At 44.2% G+C, this 18,813-nt stretch overlaps 1 protein-coding gene across 3 annotated transcripts in view; it reads left to right on the forward strand.

Moving 5' to 3' along the window:
* The first annotated feature begins 2,474 nt into the window (after nt 1-2,474).
* The window catches only part of COL17A1 (collagen type XVII alpha 1 chain), a 32,977-nt gene continuing 16,638 nt past the window's right edge, over nt 2,475-18,813 (forward strand). Inside the window, exons 1-23 of one of the 3 annotated variants that reach the window (XM_088528872.1) lie at nt 2,475-2,535; nt 3,244-3,283; nt 3,853-3,956; nt 5,480-5,617; nt 5,988-6,035; nt 7,023-7,058; nt 8,634-8,681; nt 9,451-9,594; nt 10,356-10,511; nt 11,299-11,370; nt 12,419-12,490; nt 12,783-12,848; nt 13,212-13,376; nt 13,902-13,988; nt 14,126-14,170; nt 14,762-14,911; nt 15,558-15,773; nt 16,436-16,474; nt 16,875-16,901; nt 17,249-17,275; nt 17,756-17,818; nt 17,971-18,075; nt 18,250-18,312. In XM_088528872.1, coding sequence (XP_088384998.1) covers nt 2,481-2,535; nt 3,244-3,283; nt 3,853-3,956; nt 5,480-5,617; nt 5,988-6,035; nt 7,023-7,058; nt 8,634-8,681; nt 9,451-9,594; nt 10,356-10,511; nt 11,299-11,370; nt 12,419-12,490; nt 12,783-12,848; nt 13,212-13,376; nt 13,902-13,988; nt 14,126-14,170; nt 14,762-14,911; nt 15,558-15,773; nt 16,436-16,474; nt 16,875-16,901; nt 17,249-17,275; nt 17,756-17,818; nt 17,971-18,075; nt 18,250-18,312 — 1,966 coding nt within the window. In that variant the 5' untranslated portion in view covers nt 2,475-2,480. Of the gene's footprint in view, nt 2,536-3,243; nt 3,284-3,852; nt 3,957-5,479; nt 5,618-5,987; nt 6,036-7,022; nt 7,059-8,633; nt 8,682-9,450; nt 9,595-10,355; nt 10,512-11,298; nt 11,371-12,418; nt 12,518-12,782; nt 12,849-13,211; nt 13,377-13,901; nt 13,989-14,125; nt 14,171-14,761; nt 14,912-15,557; nt 15,774-16,435; nt 16,475-16,874; nt 16,902-17,248; nt 17,276-17,755; nt 17,819-17,970; nt 18,076-18,249; nt 18,313-18,813 lie in introns of all 3 variants that reach the window. The other 2 variants (XM_088528870.1, XM_088528871.1) reach the window with 2 other exon arrangements.

Genomic DNA, 18,813 nt, shown 5'->3' on the forward strand with positions numbered 1-18,813 from the left:
CCACCAACACTCTCCAATCCCAGGTTCATGTGAAAGCAGACTGGTCTTGCCCTCTCATGTGCTGCCTGCACTGTTTGAGAGTGATGCCACCTCACAAGCTCCTGCTTGTCATGCAGAGGAATTGCAGGGAGCTTCTCCAATCCAGCAGTGCTATTACTTTGCCTCAGACATAGCCTGCAGCTTTGGCTTTGTGAATCCAGCTAGGAGAAACTGAGTAATCATGGCAAATAGGGAACCTCAAGCATGGAGTCAATGTGCTGGAAGCTGGGCTGGCGCTTGTGCATGGCAGACACACATGCAACATAGAGCAAATGCACCGTGCCGGGGCTGGGCTCTGGCATGTGTGGCTTCAAAGATATGCTTTAACCCCTTATTTTTATTTTTATTATTTTCTGATTGATGTCAGAGCAAAATATTCCCCTTTTTTATTGGTAGAGGAGAGGACATGGAAAACACATTTGTGCCATGGTTGTGGTGGCTTCTGCCAGTGGAGTTCTGGTGCTGCAGAGCAGGAGGGAAGCAGCTGCAAATATTCCCTGCCAAAAAATGCCAAAGTCTTCTCTGCCAAAAAATGGTAAAAGCCGAAAAGCTGACATGTGGACAACAGCTTCCAGCATCTGTGTTTAGGAAAGAAGCTTTAAAGATGCCTCCACTGTTGATGCAAACCCTAGAGAAGAGAAATTGCCTCTTCTTGGAGTGAACATCCAGGATCGCTGGTCCGGTTGTTGCCAGTTCTTGGCATCTTACGGGACGAGTAGCCCTGCCCTGACGCAGGGCTCCAGTCTTGCACATGCCTGGATCATCCCTGGAAATCCCCTGTGTTGGCGGCCCTGGGAGGGCTGGGCAGTGCCCTGCCACCGAGGCAGTGCAGGGGCTTGGGTGCAGCCGCAGGAGCCCCAGCTCAGAGCTGCTCAGCCCGGCCCAGAGGCCGAGGAGCAGAGAGCTGGGCCGTGGGACGCTGTTTGTGCTCTCCACTGCATGCAGCCAGCTTTGTGCTGGGGAGCGTGACGAGCAGGGGCTCGACGGGCAGTGCTCCTTTGGAGCTCGGGCTGGTCCTGGCCAGCTCGGAGGACAGCAGGAGCTGCTGAAATGCCAAACTGGAAATAAGCTTCAGATACTCCTGCAGATTCTCTGCTGTCTCTCATCATTTGTGCCTGGGCAGTGCAAGCATAACATTCAGGAGGGCTTTGGAGAAGAGTAAGTGTAATTGGAGGGTCAGACCCAAATGATACCTGCATTGGAGGCCACAGTCTTAAGCGGGACCTGAGCCTTGAGCTGGACTGGGAACTTGGAAGGGATTTTGTCCACAGCTTTCATGGGTTCAGTCAGTTAAGTGTGAGGCTTCCTGTATGGCTGCTCTTCATGTTTAGGAAGGAGTCCCCAAAGGCAGTGGAAAAATTTTGCCTGTTACCACTGTCCACACTTGTTAAAATCTCTTCCTTCTTGGGGTTTGTGACTGCACGAAGTGAAATGTTATCTTAGAGATATGAGGAGCGAGGACCTGTGTATTTCCTTCTGACAGGACAGATTTCTCTCTTGGCTGATACTTTTTTGTTCCCCACCATCACAGGCCGTCTGTGGTGTTCCTGTCTTGGCAGACATTCATACCTCACCAGGGACTGTGTTTTTGATAAGGGAGGGATCCAAGTCATGAAGCAGGAATAGACATAGCTGCCACACAGGTGGTTCCAGGACTATGTAGATTGACCTGAGCAAGCACCAAATTAATTAGCTCTGATCTCATAGCCACAGGCATGGGCTCCAACCTGTCACACCTCAGCCTGTGAAGCAAGATAAACTTTTGTACCCTAAGTTCCTTGTTGCCCAAAATGACTAGTTTAGAGGTACCTCAGGTGTTTCTCTGTTTCACTAAAGTCAGTGCTGTGGTTTTGACATCTATACTGCCTGAGAGCACAGTTTTGCCATCACAGTGCAGCTTCTCTGCTCATGCTTTCTGGCAGCGCTGGCACAAATCAGCGCTACTGGCTAATGGAGGCAGAACTCCTGCGGCTGCCTGCACTGCTAATCCCGTGCTGTTGAATCCTGCCCAGCGTGGTTGTGTGGGAGTAGTGTTTGGATCCTGTGTTTTTGTTCAAACCTCCATGAGAGGCCAGACTGGAGGCCATGGCGAAGTGCCACGAAGTCTGATATCAAGCCAGATCTAAGCCTCTTGGTCACTAAGTGGCTCTTCTCGGGGGCTTTCATTTCATGCCCTCCATCTCCTTAGCTTTTGGTGGCCTCATAACCCCTCCTGCTCTTTCAGCCCTCTTCTCCCTTAGTGGGAGGGTGGTATTGATCCAGCAGTAATACTCACATAGCTTTGGAAAGGCACTTCAAACTCCCTGGCACTGGTGGCTTCCAGACATTTCAGTCCCTAGCTGGAAGGAGAAAACTGGTGGGACCCTTGGGGAGTTGTCATCTCCTGCTATGTGCAAAGTTCTCAGTTCAGTCTCTATGCTTCCCCTGCAGGTGGCAATGGTATGGATTCTGTAACAAAGAAAACAAGGCAAGATGGATCAGAAGTTACTGAAAGACGTAAGGAGAACTTCTTTATTTTTATTATTATTATCATTATTTATTTTCATATCACAAGATAAGGTTGCACACCAAAAATAACCAGAACCGGATGCCCAGTTTTGTAGGGTGTTGAACACTGACCAGAGATCAAGAAACTCAAGTTCTGCACCCAGTCGTGTTTCTTTGTCCGAGTTAAAATAAAGAGTAGAATGGGGAAGTATCAAACATCTAGAAACATTTATCAGGTTTGAGTATATAATCAGAGATGACTGCCCTGTAGTAAGACTTCTACCCAGTAGCACAGATTTTTGAATTCTCTTCCTGCCACTTATACCAATGTCCTACCTGGCCTAGAATATGCTCCCTAAATAGAGAGTAAGTTTCACTGCTGTCAGTCTGGAAATTCCTGCTAGTGGCCACTGCAGTTATAGCAATATCTGTGGCTCAGAAGTACCCAGAAATAATAATACTTCTATGTTTCGCAGATAATTTGCAAAGAAAAATCTTTCATGGCAATGGTGTTCTCAGTTACTGCACTGTGAGAAAGACCTGCAAATAAAATCGGAAAAGAAGTTTGTGTGCTAATGAGAGCTCAGCCCACTGCCAGAAGAGTTACAGTTAGGGGACTTTTCTTTGAATGAGTCCTGGTCCTGCTTGGGAATGAAATTCACATGTTGAATGGCTAGATTAAATTGCATTAAATTCTGCATCCTTTTCTTTCTGCAGTTATTACAGAGACCATAACCACAAGACTGACTTCCTTACCACCCAGTAAGTAACTACGATCTACCTCATGATCTGTGCCCTTCTATACATTTAGCTGTAATGTTTCTGCAGGCTCCTGGATGCAGCAGGTCTGGGTGCAGATAGACCTAAACCCCACAAGAAGCTGTGGATGCAGAATATTCTTCCATCAGCTTTCCCAGTGGGTGAATCCCTTCTGGGTAGTATAGGAGATCAGAGGTGATTACTGCCTCTGTGTAACAAGTAGGGAAGACTCCTCCATACTCTTAATATTGCTGCATTTCTTGATAAGCTTGCTGCAGCTGGGTTGGAATGTGGCTGCTCTGTCTCATTTATGATAAGGGTTACCAGGAGCTTAATTTAGCCCATATCAAGAGCAAAACTTGACTGCAAACCTGCTGGTTCTACAATGTGAGTGTATAAGTGCTCTTCTGCAGCACTTTTCTGCAGTCCTGATACCTTCTCAGATATGAAGCTATCCTTGTAATTGAGAATAAGGCCAGCTTTGGTACCTCCTGCCTCATCTTGCAGCTTCTTTGCTCTTCTCAACTTGTGCTCTGAGAGAATGTCTCATTTATGCTCAATATCTCTTCCAAAAGGAGGAAGCAGTAGTGGGCTCAAAACGTCATCTCACACTGGAGGGAGCAGTGTGGAAAAGAGAACTTACACCCATGGCAGCAGCTGTGTGACTTCCAGTAAGTAAGGAGTGAAGCCCATGCACAGTGAGGAACCAGAAAGCGAAGATGGTCTCAGGAGAGATTCAGGGCAGGAAAGTATGCCCTGAATATAAATGTTCTCCCTCCAGCTCCTGGATTGCCATAGGGAAGGTTTCTGGAGAAAAAAATTCACAGCCAGGTTTCTGGTACATCCCTCCCTGTGTCTCCGAGTGGGATGGACTGGGTAATGGATGTTGCAGAACACACTTCCCCTGCCTCAAAAGACCCAACAAGTCTAGGGAGTGTAGCATAGCTTGAAAGCTCGGATGAAGGATTAGCCATACTCCAAGATCACAGTCCACTCTTTGCCAATTAAAGCCCAGAGCATGGAATCTCTTCACCTTGGGGAAGAAGTGAAATAACTGTGGTGAAAGTAGCAGTCTACTTGTCCAGATTTGCACCAGTCTAAATGAGAACAGAACCTAGCCCTGCAAATTCTAACTTAAATGACTGCAGGATTGCCATCTTCCTTGTCATTTCTTTTCAGTGTGTGGAGGAGAAAGGAATTTGAACTTCTGAGATAATGACCTCTTTGAGTTTTACAGAGCATTGTCTAGTCCCTGCTTTCCTGCTCTGCTTGTAGAAGTCCTCCAACAGAGGTGTACTTGTCACTGTAGTTCTTTCTGCTGAAATAAATGGGGAAGTCAAAGAAAAAAACAGGTCCCTGCAGAGGGAGAAAAGGGGCAAAAAGGTATTCTGTTGAGATCCTGAGAGCTCACCCTTTTTGCACTGAAGGGTCAACAAAGTCCAATCTGATCTTGCTGTTCATCATGGATATATTGTGCTTTATCACTACATTCCCCTTGTGCGGTACTCTAATCAAAATCATAAAGTCCTTTCTATCCGGACCTTTCACAAACCACACATTAGATACAGCTTCTTAGTTCTCTTAGTTCTGCAGCATAGATGTGAATTAGGACAGGAAAATCTCTCCTATATGTAAATCAAACAGTCAGTAATAAATTCCAGGCCATCTTAGGCCTGAGTCGCACTTCAGTCACTTTTCCCGGAAGTCGACTGACTAAAGCATGACTAAGTGCACACATGATACCTGTGCTGGAGGGAAGGTGGGCTTATCTCCGCTTTTCCCCGTCTCATGAACTGCATCTTCCAGCACTTGGAGTTTGGTTTAAGCATCTCCCAGTTCTGGTGGTCTGTGTTATATGACAGTTGAGTTTACAGGTGGGTCTGTATACGAACCAAAGCCCAAACAGATCCAGATGTGTTCCTGCTCATAAGAAATGGCTCATTTGTCCCCACATTTGAACTTGCCCCACTAGGAACTTGTTGACATCATTGACAAGATTCCTTCTAAAGCCATCAAGTAACTCTTCTGTACTAAGTGCTGAGGACAGTTTGAGTTACATGCAAATCTGGTCCTTGCCCATGTTTAGTTTTGAGTTATCAATGCAAATTTATCCAGCTCAGTAACATAGAGTATCCCCGTCTATCTCTAGGGCATATTTTCAGTTTACTGAGGAAAGATTTTTTTTTACCCATAGGTGGAAGTGGTAGAATGAATTCATCATCATCATCCTCTGGCTACAGACAAACCCAGTCTCCCAGCTCTACTCTTAGCAAATCACCTGGCTCAACATTTGAAAGAAAAACTTACGTCACTCGCCATGCAGCATATGAAGGTATCACAGAACATGTTGTTGAATGGGGGGTGATTTGTAGTGTACTGTGAGGTCAGGTGAGACTTCTAAGACATTAATGCAGGAGTGCGTCAAATAGCACAAGAATTCCATATTGGTTTTTCCAGGAAATAAGCAACAGTAGACATTTTTTAATGACTAGAGTCCTATTTGTAGGAATGCTCTTTCATGAAAGTTGTGGCATATTGTTGTTGAAGGATATGAGCAGATCTTTTATGTAGTCCTGAATAACTCTTTTTAAATGGAGATATTCATTATCCAGTGAGATCAGACAGTTACCAGGAAGATATGTTCAGAAAGCTTTTTGTGATCATGTACAAAATGTTAATTGACACCCTTCTGTACTTTGCAGGGAGCTCCAGTGCTAATTCTTCTCCTGAGTTCCCCAGAAAAGAGCTTGGTATGTCCTTTCAGAGCTGTTCCTCTGAACGCTGTGGCAGGGTCTTGTGAGCTGGTGACTATGTTGGCCTTTTGCACATCACATTTATGGGAACACGGAAGGGGTAAAACCTGCCAAGAGCAGAAGCAGATTGCTGTGTCCTGCTATATGCATGCTGCCTCTGTACTGGGTAACCAGTGCAGCTTCATGATTTCTGAAGAATTTATTGGGATTTACCTTAACATGACTGAGATAAGGGTCTCTAAATGATAAGTATTTCAGGAAAAGCTATCAACTTTTGTTCATAGCTCAACTCCTTTTATGAGCCACCTCCCTCCACAGCATAGGACATGGACAGGAGAATATAGACATGTGAGGCTTTATGACATTTTCCGTTTCATACCTGGGGGAATATCTCTGAGAAAGCCGAGCTGCTTAAAATTCTGAGCCATTGCTGGATATGTGCTTCCCCTAGCTGTTTTTCTAAGCCAGCCCATGTTTATGTGGCTTAACTAGAAAGATCATCTGGGGTAGCAAATGATATATTTACACTGCATATGGTCAGCAGGTATGAGCTTGCCTTGCCCACTCCTTAAGCTGCAGATTTTACTGAGTGTAGGCATTGAATCAGTAAGATTTGGGCATCTTTGTGGCTCAGAGAGGAGTCGAGGTTCTATCCAACTTTGGCCGATGATATAAACATGTTTATTAACTTCCTGCTGGCCTGTTGACATGTGAGATTGAGGTCTGTGAACAATGTTTATGTGTACAAACAGGAACAGCAGCTCATCCAGAAATGCTAGAGGTGCTACATATTCCTTGAGATACCTCTAAAGTGGTCTAAAGAGGGCTTGGCATAAACTCTGAGGGTTCAATTTCACTACTTGTGCCCCAAGTAAAGGTTACTGCCTGAGTCAGAGCACTCTGAGCAAGGTCCATGCATTCATTTTCATAGATATAAACAGGCAGTGAAGTCTAATGTTGCTTTTCTCTTGTTAATGTTCACAGCATCTGCCTCCACACGAGGGCGAAGCCAAAGTCGAGGTGAGTGATACTGTTCTTTCAAAGGCTTCTCTTGCTTCCTCTGAGGCCTGTTAAATGAGCCTATTCTTTAGCTGGAATCAATCAGTTTGAGTTGAGAGTGGTTAGATAAGCTACATGGATTTGCACCAAAGCAGATGTGGACCATTTGTCTGTGAGCAGTTGTTTAAGCTATGATGGTTGAGCTGTGTCAGAAAGGAGGATCTTAGGGGGGTGAGCTCTGTGGTCATAGAGCATCATCTACTTATCTGTTCACCACCATGAACTTAGTCCATCCATGCTCCGTGACCTCCTTTGGCATATTTAAAAACAGAAGCCTCAGTAACTGTAGTCATCTTTCTCTACTGAGATCTGTCCGACAGACAACAGTGCCTTTCCCTGAAATTATTGCATGCTGGTAGTTGGTGAGAAAATTGTGAACTTCTGTGGTCTGTTTAGCTAGTTCATTGTGAAAACCTGCATTGTTTAAATCACTCAACTCTTCTACTAATTTATTAGCAGCATTGCAAAAAGCAGTATTAAATTGCTCTGAAAGAGTTTAATTCCCTGTTCCTGTTCTCAGTTGCTTGAGGAGGCAAATATAATGTCACTTTATCCAAGTTAATTTTAGCGGTGGATATAAATCAAAGGGTGCTCTTGCACATGCCTCCCGGAGAGTATCACAGTTACCAATTATTCTACCTAAGATGCCGTCAGCAGAGGAGGAGAGCCCAAGCTCCCAGCAGAACTACGCCATACATAATAAAACAGACACCAGAGGATCAGCTGCAGCTTCTCCTATTACTTCAGAAAATAGTCCTAATCCATCAGGTTCTCAATCTGTGTGCCAAAGCCAGTGTTTCATTTATAGTTCATGCACTGTCAGATTTCATCTGGAGGACCATGTGTCACACATCATAGCTGGCCAGTTTGCTTGTGAACAGCAAGCTTTAAGGTTTGCCTCAAACAGATCAGATTGACTATAATCTCTTGTACTGGACAGTAAAACCCAATAATAAAACTGAGTATTTGGTGAGAATGTTGGCTTAAATAAAAGGCTGTTTGTGATCTGACAGTTTTATTTCAATGTAACTTTTTGTCAAGAGGGACTTTATATTAGATGAGTCAACAAAGAAGTCAGCAGGTTATACGGGACTAGATCTCACAGTTTTTATAGGGTTGACAGTGTGTATTTCATTTGAGTAGTAGTAGGAAATTTGTGTATTTAGTAATTCTTAAAATCTTGAAGGAAAACAATAATAAATTCGAATGAATGGGAATATCAGTGTGACTGAGGACTGCACAAATAGGCCTTCTGTTTGTCTGGTGCCAATGATGATATTTACTTCAACAGAGTAAATAGGGGAAAATACTGCTCTCTGGAAGTAAAGGTAGCAAAATCTGACTCCCAAACAAAAAGTGTCCCCTAACCAATGCACAGCTAATGCCCATGGGCCATGAGTGCTGCTCAAAACAAGCAGCACAGGTAACACAGACAGCAAGAAGGAAGAAATTCTTTTCAGTCTGAAGGTTCGTTCCTAGGCCAGAGCATAAGTGCTCCTCACTCCATATTCATCATCTGCTTTTTTCTCTTCACAGAAAGTGAAATACGAGTCCGACTGCAGAGCGCATCACCCTCTGGCAGATGTAAGTGCCATGGCTTTTGTTCCAGAGGATCAAGTATAACACTGGGGTGTTTTTACTCTGGGTGTGTCTGCAGTGTCTCTGTGACCCAGCTTTCCTGAGGACAGGTAGCATGTCATCCTTTTTCCTGTTGTGTTGAGAACTTTCACTTGTATTCCCTTCCTGAACAAGGAGGCCTGCTATGGGTTAGATGGTGATGTTGCAAGGATGTAGTTGTACTTACTTGCCATAATGAAACCTTGAAGCTTTGCTGCTGAAGTCAGAGACAGTCCTAGGAAAGAGTTCTGGAAAAATGTTTTTATCTGGTGACTTGGAATTGTGCCATTGCTCAGAATTAGTCTATGCTACATTTGTTACGGAAATAACAAGTATGAGGAGGATTAGATGGAGCATGATTATACATCTTGATCTTGTTCCATTCTGGACAAGTATCCAGTAAACTTCCCGTTGAAGAACCAGTAAAATACTTCCCTTTCACTGCTCCTCTGCTCCCAGCAAGTCCTCCTCATGCATGATACTCTGGGAAGAGTAGTATGTAACTTCATGGAGACTCCAGGGTAAATTCCATCATTCTAGTGGTTTAGCCAGGGCAGAATTTTGCAAGAGTGGTTGCTGAAAAAGTGAACCACCATTTCCCCAAATCAAAGTATTAGAGCATTCCAAAATAACTGTGTCTTGCTGGCTGCCTTATGCTCTACATGAGGCATTTCTGATTACAGATCAGGGAAGCAGCGGGGTTTGGACTATCCTGTACTCTTGTTTTTCCTGACAGGGACGGAGCTGGACGATGTGAAACGTTTGCTGAAAGGAAGTCGGTCAGCAAGCTGCAGCCCTACTCGATCACCGTCAAGTACTCTCCCAATCCCCAAAAAAGCTGTGGTGGAGACAAAGATGGTTACTGAGAGCTCTCAGTCAGGTACTTGGCAGAGGAAAATTAGCAATGCTGGAGCCATCCCAAACAATTCCTGTCAGAGAAACCCCCAGATACTAAGAACATCAGACTAAAAATCCATGGTCTCTGTCCCAGACAATGGTGGCAAAACAAAAAGGGTCAGAATCCCAGCAGGCTGGCCAGATATTACCCTGCCAAGGCACATCCTGTCCGGCTTTCTAGTGCCTTGTCCAACTTTCATAAAATTAAACCAGTTCTTGCTTTAGTTCAGCTTTAATGCAACTTGAATTCAGAGGTGCTGATGACAGAGACCAGGGCTATAAGCAAGCATTTCGTAGAGCAATGTTATCTGTGATCTCAGACCAAAGTGGAGATAGAGATAGCCCCAAAGAAATCATCTGTGCACACACTGTATGCTTCAGAGGTCAGTAGTGCTTACTAATATTTCTACAGATAGCTTTTATTATTTATAAGTATCATTTTAGTCCTTGAAGCAGCAGTGGTCCTACTCATCCTGCTCTTCTCCACCACTTTGTAGGAGCAAACCTTGCCATTTTGCCTGTTGATGGCTCAAATCCTGTCTAAAACTGTGAGTTTCAGTCCAAACACACTAGTGAACCTATCAAAGCCACACATGTGGGAAACAAAAGTGTAATTCTTGTGCTCCAGGATGATTTCTTAACAAGATGTACCAAAGTACATGGCGTGTTTTGGCCTGGTCTCACTGAAAACCACAACTGGTTTCTTTGTGTCTGAGTGTGTGTTATTTTGTTTTGTTTTTCCAGTGTCAGGGACATACGATACAACTGTACTGAACGCTGCTCTCCCTTCATACATGTGGTCCTCTACTCTGCCTGCTGGATCTTCCCTTGGTGGATACCACAACAGCATGGCCCAGAGCTCCTCGTTGATCAATGCTATGTCTCACTCTACAGGATCAGGTACCATCCTGGACCCCCAAGCTCCCAGGCTCTACCATTTGCTTAAAGAACATAACTTCATACTAGAACAGGGTCAAATAGCAGTGTTTTTTCTCTGCACATCAAGAAGAATTAAAATGATGGAAGAATGAAGATGGCAGGAGATATGCTTGAATTTTCTCTGATTTTCTGGAACTTGATGCTCTCTGCTGCAACACTGGCTGTTTTTGAAAATCCTTCTTTGTGAGCATCAATTGTCCTGGCTGCCTGATCTGTCTCTGAACTTTAAAGAAATCTTTAGCAGTGACTTCAATGAGGTTAGGCTCAAGTCCCATACCAAAACTAGTGCTAGATTCCATTTAACATTGAATTATCCTGATCCATTCCAAGAATAACTGGGCCTAACCTTTCAATCCTCATAACACTCAAGGATTCTTCCACAGTCAATAAGTGTTGACCCTTACTATTTCCTAGAAAACCCTAACTGCCAGGGTCACTGCATTTTGCAGCTCAAAGTAAAACCAGAGGAAGTTTTAAGATAGCATGCTGTTACAAGCTTTGCTTTCTGATCTTGTACTGTCATTGCAACTTCTCTGACATAAGGCTTTTTCCCCTTTCTGAGTTTAGTAAAAGAGAAATTCTATGTCATGGTTTTCAAGATTTTTTATCTTTGTAATTATTGTGCATTTTCACTGACTGCATTTCCAAATGACCCTTGCTGTTAGGTTTCTGTGGCTGTGTCACTGACTTGCAGGCAATGAGATTAGAATTTCAGAGAAATAATAACATTTCACTTCTTTTCTTGCAGTCTTTGGTGTTCCAAACAACCTGGCTCCCAGCAATCCTACTCTGAACGCAGGCCTGAGCACTTCCTCATCAGGTCACGTTTTTCTGTTCTTCCCTTCACCCTTGCAAAGTGCACCAGTCCTGGCAGGCACATACAAAGAAGCAGTGGCTCTAGCACTCTGCTGGTCTTTGTGTCAGCAACTCCTCTACATAACCAGTACTCTCTGGTTTCAACAGCATTATTCTGGGTCTGCACTGTATAGCTGGTGTTAGTGTCCAACTGTTTTTATTTAAGAGGCCAAGAAAAATAGAGATTTCCCAAGAAGAGTGACTTCTCTTTTGAATGACACCTGTTAGACCAGCATATTTCTTTCCCCCAGCACAAGTGAAGATAAGTCCATGAAAGATAAACGTACATATCCTAATCCATAAGACAGCACTACTCCTCTATCAAATGTCTCTGTAATTTTCCTTTGCTACATCAGGCCCATAACTTCCAGCAGACTCTTTTCTATATTGCCGAGCCATCTTCTTCCTTTCACAGTAATACATATTTTTTCTACACAGCACAGTGCCACCATGCAGCTTTCTGCCTAGACCTGGGGGCTGGCTGTGTAAAAGCTGCTTGAACAGTGTCCTAACATTGCTATGCTGATTCAGGCACCCAAAGTTCTATGCATGAAGCCAGTTGCTTCTCTCTGGACTGTACTTCAGCACATCGTGTGTGTGGTTATTTCTTTAAACATTCTGTGACCAGACTGGGCCAGTTTTCTGAATTCATCTGTTTTTTCTCAAAACCCCTCCTCTGTAAATGTGCATGCAGCCATGAGAGCAGCCTCATGGTCTAACTCAAGCTTGTGTTTCGAAATGGCCACGGTTATTCTTCTGGACCAACAATAACTCCTGCAGCAAAATGGTCTGAGGGAAAGAGGATGTTGAAAGGAAGATCTTTGAAAAGAAATGCTTAGGTCTGTGGTGCATTCAGCTAGGTGGTGACATTTCTTGGGAGCCCTGGGGGTGGTTTCCAGACAGAAATTTGCTGAGGTTGTCATTGTTTTCACTGGTTTTATTTTATTTTATCCAGAACAGCAACTGCATTGCAGATCTCCTATAACTCACATTGCATTGTTTTTTCTCTACAGTGTTCGGTGTTCAAAACAACCTGTCTCCAAGCTCTGCAAGTCTGACCCAAAATACCACTGCAGCCTCTGCAGGTCAGCAACTATTTAAGCCTAGAGAAAGTGTGCGAGTCACTAAGGTGTACTGTGTTCTCCTACCTTTTCTGTAGTAACTAGAAAATTCATGTTGAAAGAGGTTTCTTTGTAGCCACCTTTTCTCGTGCAAGGGTGATGTAAGGGAATAAAGAGGAGCATTTCCTCCACTTTTACTCCTTTTAGTTGTCCTAGATGCCCCAAATGAGAAAAGTCTATTGAAAGTGTGTGCAACCCAACGCTACCCAATGTGGGTAGTTTCCAGCTCATTTATTCTGGGATTTCTTCCTTGCAGCATACGGGCTGAAGAACACTTCCCAGAGCAACACCGTGGCTAGTACTGGCGTGTCTGCCTCAGCAGGTGAGTGTGCCACTCACAGTTGTTTAGACATGGCAGCACGAGCTGTGTAGAGCACTGGCCTTGTTTGAGCATATCATGGCACAAGTGACGCTAACATGTGGCTCCTCAGAAGCACAATAGGTCACGCCCCACAGATGCCTTCTGAAATAAAATTCTGGCTATTTTCAGCAGCAGTCACTGCCCTGCTAATGCAATACACATCTCAACTTCAGTGACCACTGTGTGTCTTGGCATGTGTTTACATATAGCGGCAACCCTAGTCAAAATTCCTGTTTTTAGAAGCAACTGTGCTATGGCTGATACTTAGGATTCATTGGCCCAGACTTGTCTCCTGCTTTTTCCCACCTTTTATCCATTTTGCAGGGGGAACCATTTTGAGCTCCCAGGGAGATGACATCCTGTGCAAAGACTGCAAATTCCTGCTGTTGGAGAAAGAGAATGTCCCAGCCAAGAAGGAGATGGAGCTCTTGATCATGACAAAGGACGGTGGCAAAGTCTTTAGTGCCTCTAACACTGGGCTCAATGGAGGTAACTTCCTCAGGATATGTAGGTATGCTTAGAGCAGAGAAATGGAGAGTGATCATATGGTGGAAGAGCACCCCAAGCAGATCTGCAGGGAACATTTTTGAGACTTTTGCACAGCTACAGTGAGAACAGTATAACCTGAACTTGTATGATAAAAACAAACTCTGCACATGCAGACAGATGAACTCTGCAGCCCCAGAGCCATCTCCATCTGGAGTTCAGAGTACACTGCACCTAACGTTAAGCCTTGCAAGCCTAACATGAAACCCTGGCAGGCAAACATCAGGGCATTTAGCTTTTGAACAGGCTAGGTCTAACTTTTGCCTTTGAAGCTCTGGAGTGTGCCAGATTTCACACAGCTCAGGAGCTTTGGGAGTTTCAAAGAGAAAACTAGATCAGCCACTGGTTTAAACTGGCAGAGTTGTAGTTTCCTAGTAAAAAACAGTACTTTTTGCCAGCAAAGGCAAAAAAGAAGACCAGATTGAAATGCTGGTGTAATATGTTCAATTACATTTGTTTCCTGTTCAGGATCCTATGCAGAAGACACCTTGAAGAAAGAGAAGCAGGGATTTTCCTCTTACAGTGCAGATGCTGGCCTAAAATCAGAAACAAATGGTAAGAGTTTGTCTCTGTGGCAATGACAACAGAGCTCTATTCTGCCTCCATTACCAGCTTGCCCTTATAGTCTCACACTTCTAGTCTGATCATGAATCGGAAGACTATTAAAAACTCTTTTGCTGTTGTTTCAACAGGAGGACTAAAATCCACACCAACAAGGGACAAAGCAACTTACGCAGGTAACTGGTGCTATTCAGACTCTTTCGTTAGAGGAAACACCAAAGCACAATGTGCAAAAAAAGCACATGTGTGTGATCACATCAGACAGAGGGCACGCTCAAGAGGCTACTTTGTAATGAACAGAGCATGCATCAGAGAACTTTGTAGCTGTGATTGGCTTGTAGGTGAACAAGCAGCTGTGCCACATTTTTACTGAAAGAGGAGACCAGATAGCTGATGATGTAGATGCGTTCTGCTATCAGCACAAATATATGGTAAAGAAGGGACTCATAGGAACTGTGCTGTCTATTGCAGTCATGTATGTCTCAAAACCATGGAACCTACTGGCCTGAGGGGTGTCACAGTTATCAGATGTTACTTTAGATTGCTGGGACACTGAGTGCTGTCCCCTGTTGGAATTCCCATTGGGAATGTCGTTCCCAGGTTTCATATCAACTGTAAATTACCCATCATGTGTGGAGTGAGGTGTGAATATTTTTTCCCAGGAACCTTTATACTGTATCTAATGTTGCTGTCCTTATTCTCAAGAGATTATTGACTTCGAAGTGGAGCCATGCATTAACCAGGAGATTACTCCTTACTTCTTCCAGAAATACGAGGTGGTGATGCAGGGGGTGCAATGGGATCAGCACCGTCTTGGTGCCCCTGCAGTTCCTGCTGTAGCTGGTGGAAGTGGCTTCTGGGTTTGCTTCTGACCTGGTTACTTCTTTTTGGATTGCTCTTTGGACTCATTGCTCTGGGTAAGAAATAACTGCAAGAACTGATTTAGGTTACAGACCTCCAGATGTCATGGCTGGGACTGAACAGAAATCAGCCTCAATGTATCCCTATCCTTGAGAAAGGTTGCAACAATGGCTAGAATGAGAGAAAGCAAAGTTGTTGAGGGAGAAGGGTCCCCTTTCTTCTTAGAGGAGAAGGTTTGATACAGAGGAACAAAATGCCAAACAGGATAGAAGGAGTAGCAGTGAGTTTAAACTGGCAAAGGGGCCCAAACAAACTGTCGCTCACTACCAGATATGCCAGAGTAGAGAGCGGAGGTGCAGCACATTCAGTGCTGAAGATTGGGAGTGCCAGCAAAATATTACTCGTGGACAGAAAGAATGGATAAAGGGATAAACTTTTGATGAGGGAATAAATAGCCTTGGGGTGAGGAAGGTAAGGAAATTCCTGAGATCTGACATCTTTATTCTCCTCAGTGACTAACAGGTTCCAAAGGTGTCATTTAAACTCCAGAATATTCCTGCTAGAAAGAGAAAAAGAAATACAGAATAATTCTGCAAAATCTCAGTGGCATCGGAGTGTTGCCTTGTCTCTGCCGTTAGGAGTAGGTATTTCAGTGTATGCCTGCAGCAGCACCTGCCCTAGTGTTTCGCTTGAACTTTGCAGCGGAAGAAGTGAGACAGCTGAAATCTCGTGTGGCCGACCTGGAAAACCTTCATGAGAAGTACCGGGCTGTTAACGTAGCGTTTCCAAATACAGACAAGCTGGAAGAAGCTTCAAAACTTTCTGCTCACATGGCACCTTCCTTAGCCCTCTCTAACGGAGATGAAGATTCAGTTTGGCTGATGGTGAAGAACAGACTAAACAAGGAAATAGAAAGAGGTGAGGCGAGTCCATGATTGCAGTTCTTCGTAGACTGGATTATTTAAAGGAGGTGGTAGGATTTGATTGCCTGGGATCCTAAAGATTAGGATGGCTGGAGTGGAACATAGTCTGCCCAAGGTGGGGCCTGCACCTGTTCTCAGGCTTTGCCTGGGTTCAGATAGTTGCCTCTAAAAATATCCTGGTGGTGCATCCCTCAAAGGCAGCAGGGAGACGAGTAGAACGGAGTTGCAGATATGCCAACTTACGCCAGGATGTGTCACATTTCCTGTGGCAAGTATGTTTCCCATTTTGAAAGAGTTACACAGAAAAATGCCCTGCAGCTTGTTTCTCGTGCTACTTTTGGTACAAAGGGAAAGCAGATTTACTTGTAGTTCACAGGTGATGGTAACAGCCTAACAACAGTCGGTATCGGAGTCAAAAGCAGGAATAGGGACTACAGGAGTTTGGATTCTCCCCTCTTAGGAGGTTTCGTGTAACTACAATTACAGGATTTGCAAAAGCAAATGTGCTGAGAAAACATGCTCCCAAAGCCATTCGATGGTTGTTAGCCAATGCTACCTGCAACTTCAGAATCCAATTAGGAGGATTGTTGTAGGTAAAGAGAGCAGCTATTCAGTAGTGTAATGAAATCTTAATGGTCCCTTTACTTCTTGTTGCAGGCTACTTCCGAGGGGAGAGAGGAGAACCTGGTCTGAAAGGTACAGGCGTGTGGTCCTTCTCTTCCTGTGTCCTGTTCCTGCACTCTGGCAGAGCACAAGTTTAGTGGGGATTTTTAACACAAGGAGGACTGGAAATGCAAAAAGTGAATCAGGTTTATGCTTAAACAAAAGTAGTGAGAAGCTGATCTGCCACTTAAAGTTTAAGGGGCCTGATGCTGCAGAACTAATGCAAGAGGCCCCATCCTGCATTGGGCTGGTGTGAAGGTCAAGGTGCTTTATGCTGATAGTGGGACAGATCTGATCGTGCACTATTCAAGTGTGAGGTGTTCACATTCACCCAGAGCTTACCCATTTCACTGAGGGCTGGAAGCAAAATAAATGAACAGTCACTGGAAATAGTCCAGGATCTCTCCTGATCTTATTTTTTTCTATTTCTCAGGTGACATGGGAATGCAGGGACCCAAAGGTGAGTCTGAAGTTGCATGCTTTTTCAGGTAGATTGGCAGCCTGCCTTGACACATAGGTCAGAATTTAGGTAATTCAGGTGGAAAGTCTGATGGATCTTCTTTCAGCTGTATGAAAATCATTCCTGAAGCTAAACTATACCTGGTTTAATCAATGAAGGTGCTTCAGAGGAATTTGCACAGTGTAAAGGATCTGATCTATTACACAATTATGAGGGACCCAGTATGGTGTTGCCTGAGAACTCCAAAATATGCCAGGAACATAGACTTCTTTTATGGGAGTTTGATGACTAGCCAGAGAAGAACAGGGAAGACCTATTCCCCACTGACTGTTTCTTTCTCCCCACAGGAGAGCGAGGACTTCCTGGAGTCCCAGGTAGGTAGCAGGACAACTCCCTTTTGAGGGAGGGCATTCAGCGACATGGCTGTTGGCATGAACAAATTTCACTAGGCAAAACCAGCTAAAGATGTTTCTGTAAGGCATCAATATTTAGCAGATGAACTAAGTCATTTGATTAATACCTTGACTAAGTTGCTGACACCGCAGAGACTTGATTACAAGCAAGGCCTCAGCCTAACTTTGATTTAAGTGAATGTGCCTAATTTGAGCATATGAAGATCCCAGCTTAAACTTTGAGAGAGTCCCAAAGCTGCATGAGCATTTTAGTCCATGCAGCTTTCTTGTGCTCTATGTTTTTTGATTTTCCAAAGAAATCCCTTGTTCAGGTGCCCATCTTGTAGATAATAAGTGCAGAATCCTTCCAGACTTCAGCTTGACAGATGCCTCTTATTTGCATGTTACTCTTTCATGGTACATCAGTATAGACTCTGAATGTTTGCTGTGTTTTTTTTCCAGGCATTCCTGGTCCAATTGGACACCAAGGACCAGAAGGACCAAAAGGACAGAAAGGCAGCATGGGTGAGCTTCTTGAGTAATGCTGTGGATCTCTCACAACTGGGAGTACAGAGATCAGTTTGGTGTGAACATTACCTTCCCAGAGGAAGCAAGCAAGGATGATCCTTGCCTTAAGTCTCCTGTAAAGAGACCCTTTGTTACTTTGTTTCCTATAGGTGATCCTGGCATGGAGGGTCCCATGGGACAGAGAGGTCGAGAAGGGCTGCCAGGGCCTCGAGGAGAGCCTGGACCACCTGGATTTGGAGAGAAAGGAGACAGAGGTAGGGAATTAGATCTGCCATTGCTGGATAAAGCAGAGATGGACCAAAAATGGATTTTGGTCTTAATTTATCAAAAACCTTAGTGGTAGAATTTAATTTGCTTTACTCAGTCCAGATTTCCTGTTAGATGTTTGTGAGTACAACTGTGTTCTACAGCATGTTTTCATTCCCCAGGTGTTGTTGGCGAGCCAGGTCTTCCAGGGCCACCTGGTCCCCCAGGTTCAGCTGGCCTCAAAGGTAATTATGAAGATGGACAGAGATAACCTAGCCTCCTGTTTAGGAGTCCTGTCAGGACGTAATGACCACTCCAGTATTCTTGTTCCACTTGAGTTTCACTGCAGTGATAAGCAAAGTGATCTGCTGGTAGTCATTTTAGAAACAGCTGGCTTTGGCAGAGACACATAACCTTTAGACCACTAAGTTCTTGAGGGTTTACAATGGGAGTCAGGTTCAGCAGAGAGGTTTCTTCAAAACATCAATCTTGAAGATGTGTTTTGTTTCCAGTTGTTTTTCCCTGCTATCAGCCCTAACAGGCTGTTAATAGACTTAATCTACAATCCACATAACTGGGACTAAAAGTGCACTATAAATAATGGCTTCAGCTGAAACCCAGATTCCAGCACCTCAGTCAATATGGAAGGCTTGAGTCTTTTTTCCTTAGTTCATGGAAAACCAGTAGCTCACGAGAACTTGACTGTGTAAATTTAATGTCCTTATTTTAAGGACACCAGTGATGTA

The sequence above is a fragment of the Tinamus guttatus genome, unplaced genomic scaffold, assembly GCF_059628265.1.
Source record: "Tinamus guttatus ecotype Peru unplaced genomic scaffold, ASM5962826v1 Tinamus_guttatus_pri_ptg000314l, whole genome shotgun sequence".
Taxonomy (NCBI): domain Eukaryota; kingdom Metazoa; phylum Chordata; class Aves; order Tinamiformes; family Tinamidae; genus Tinamus; species Tinamus guttatus.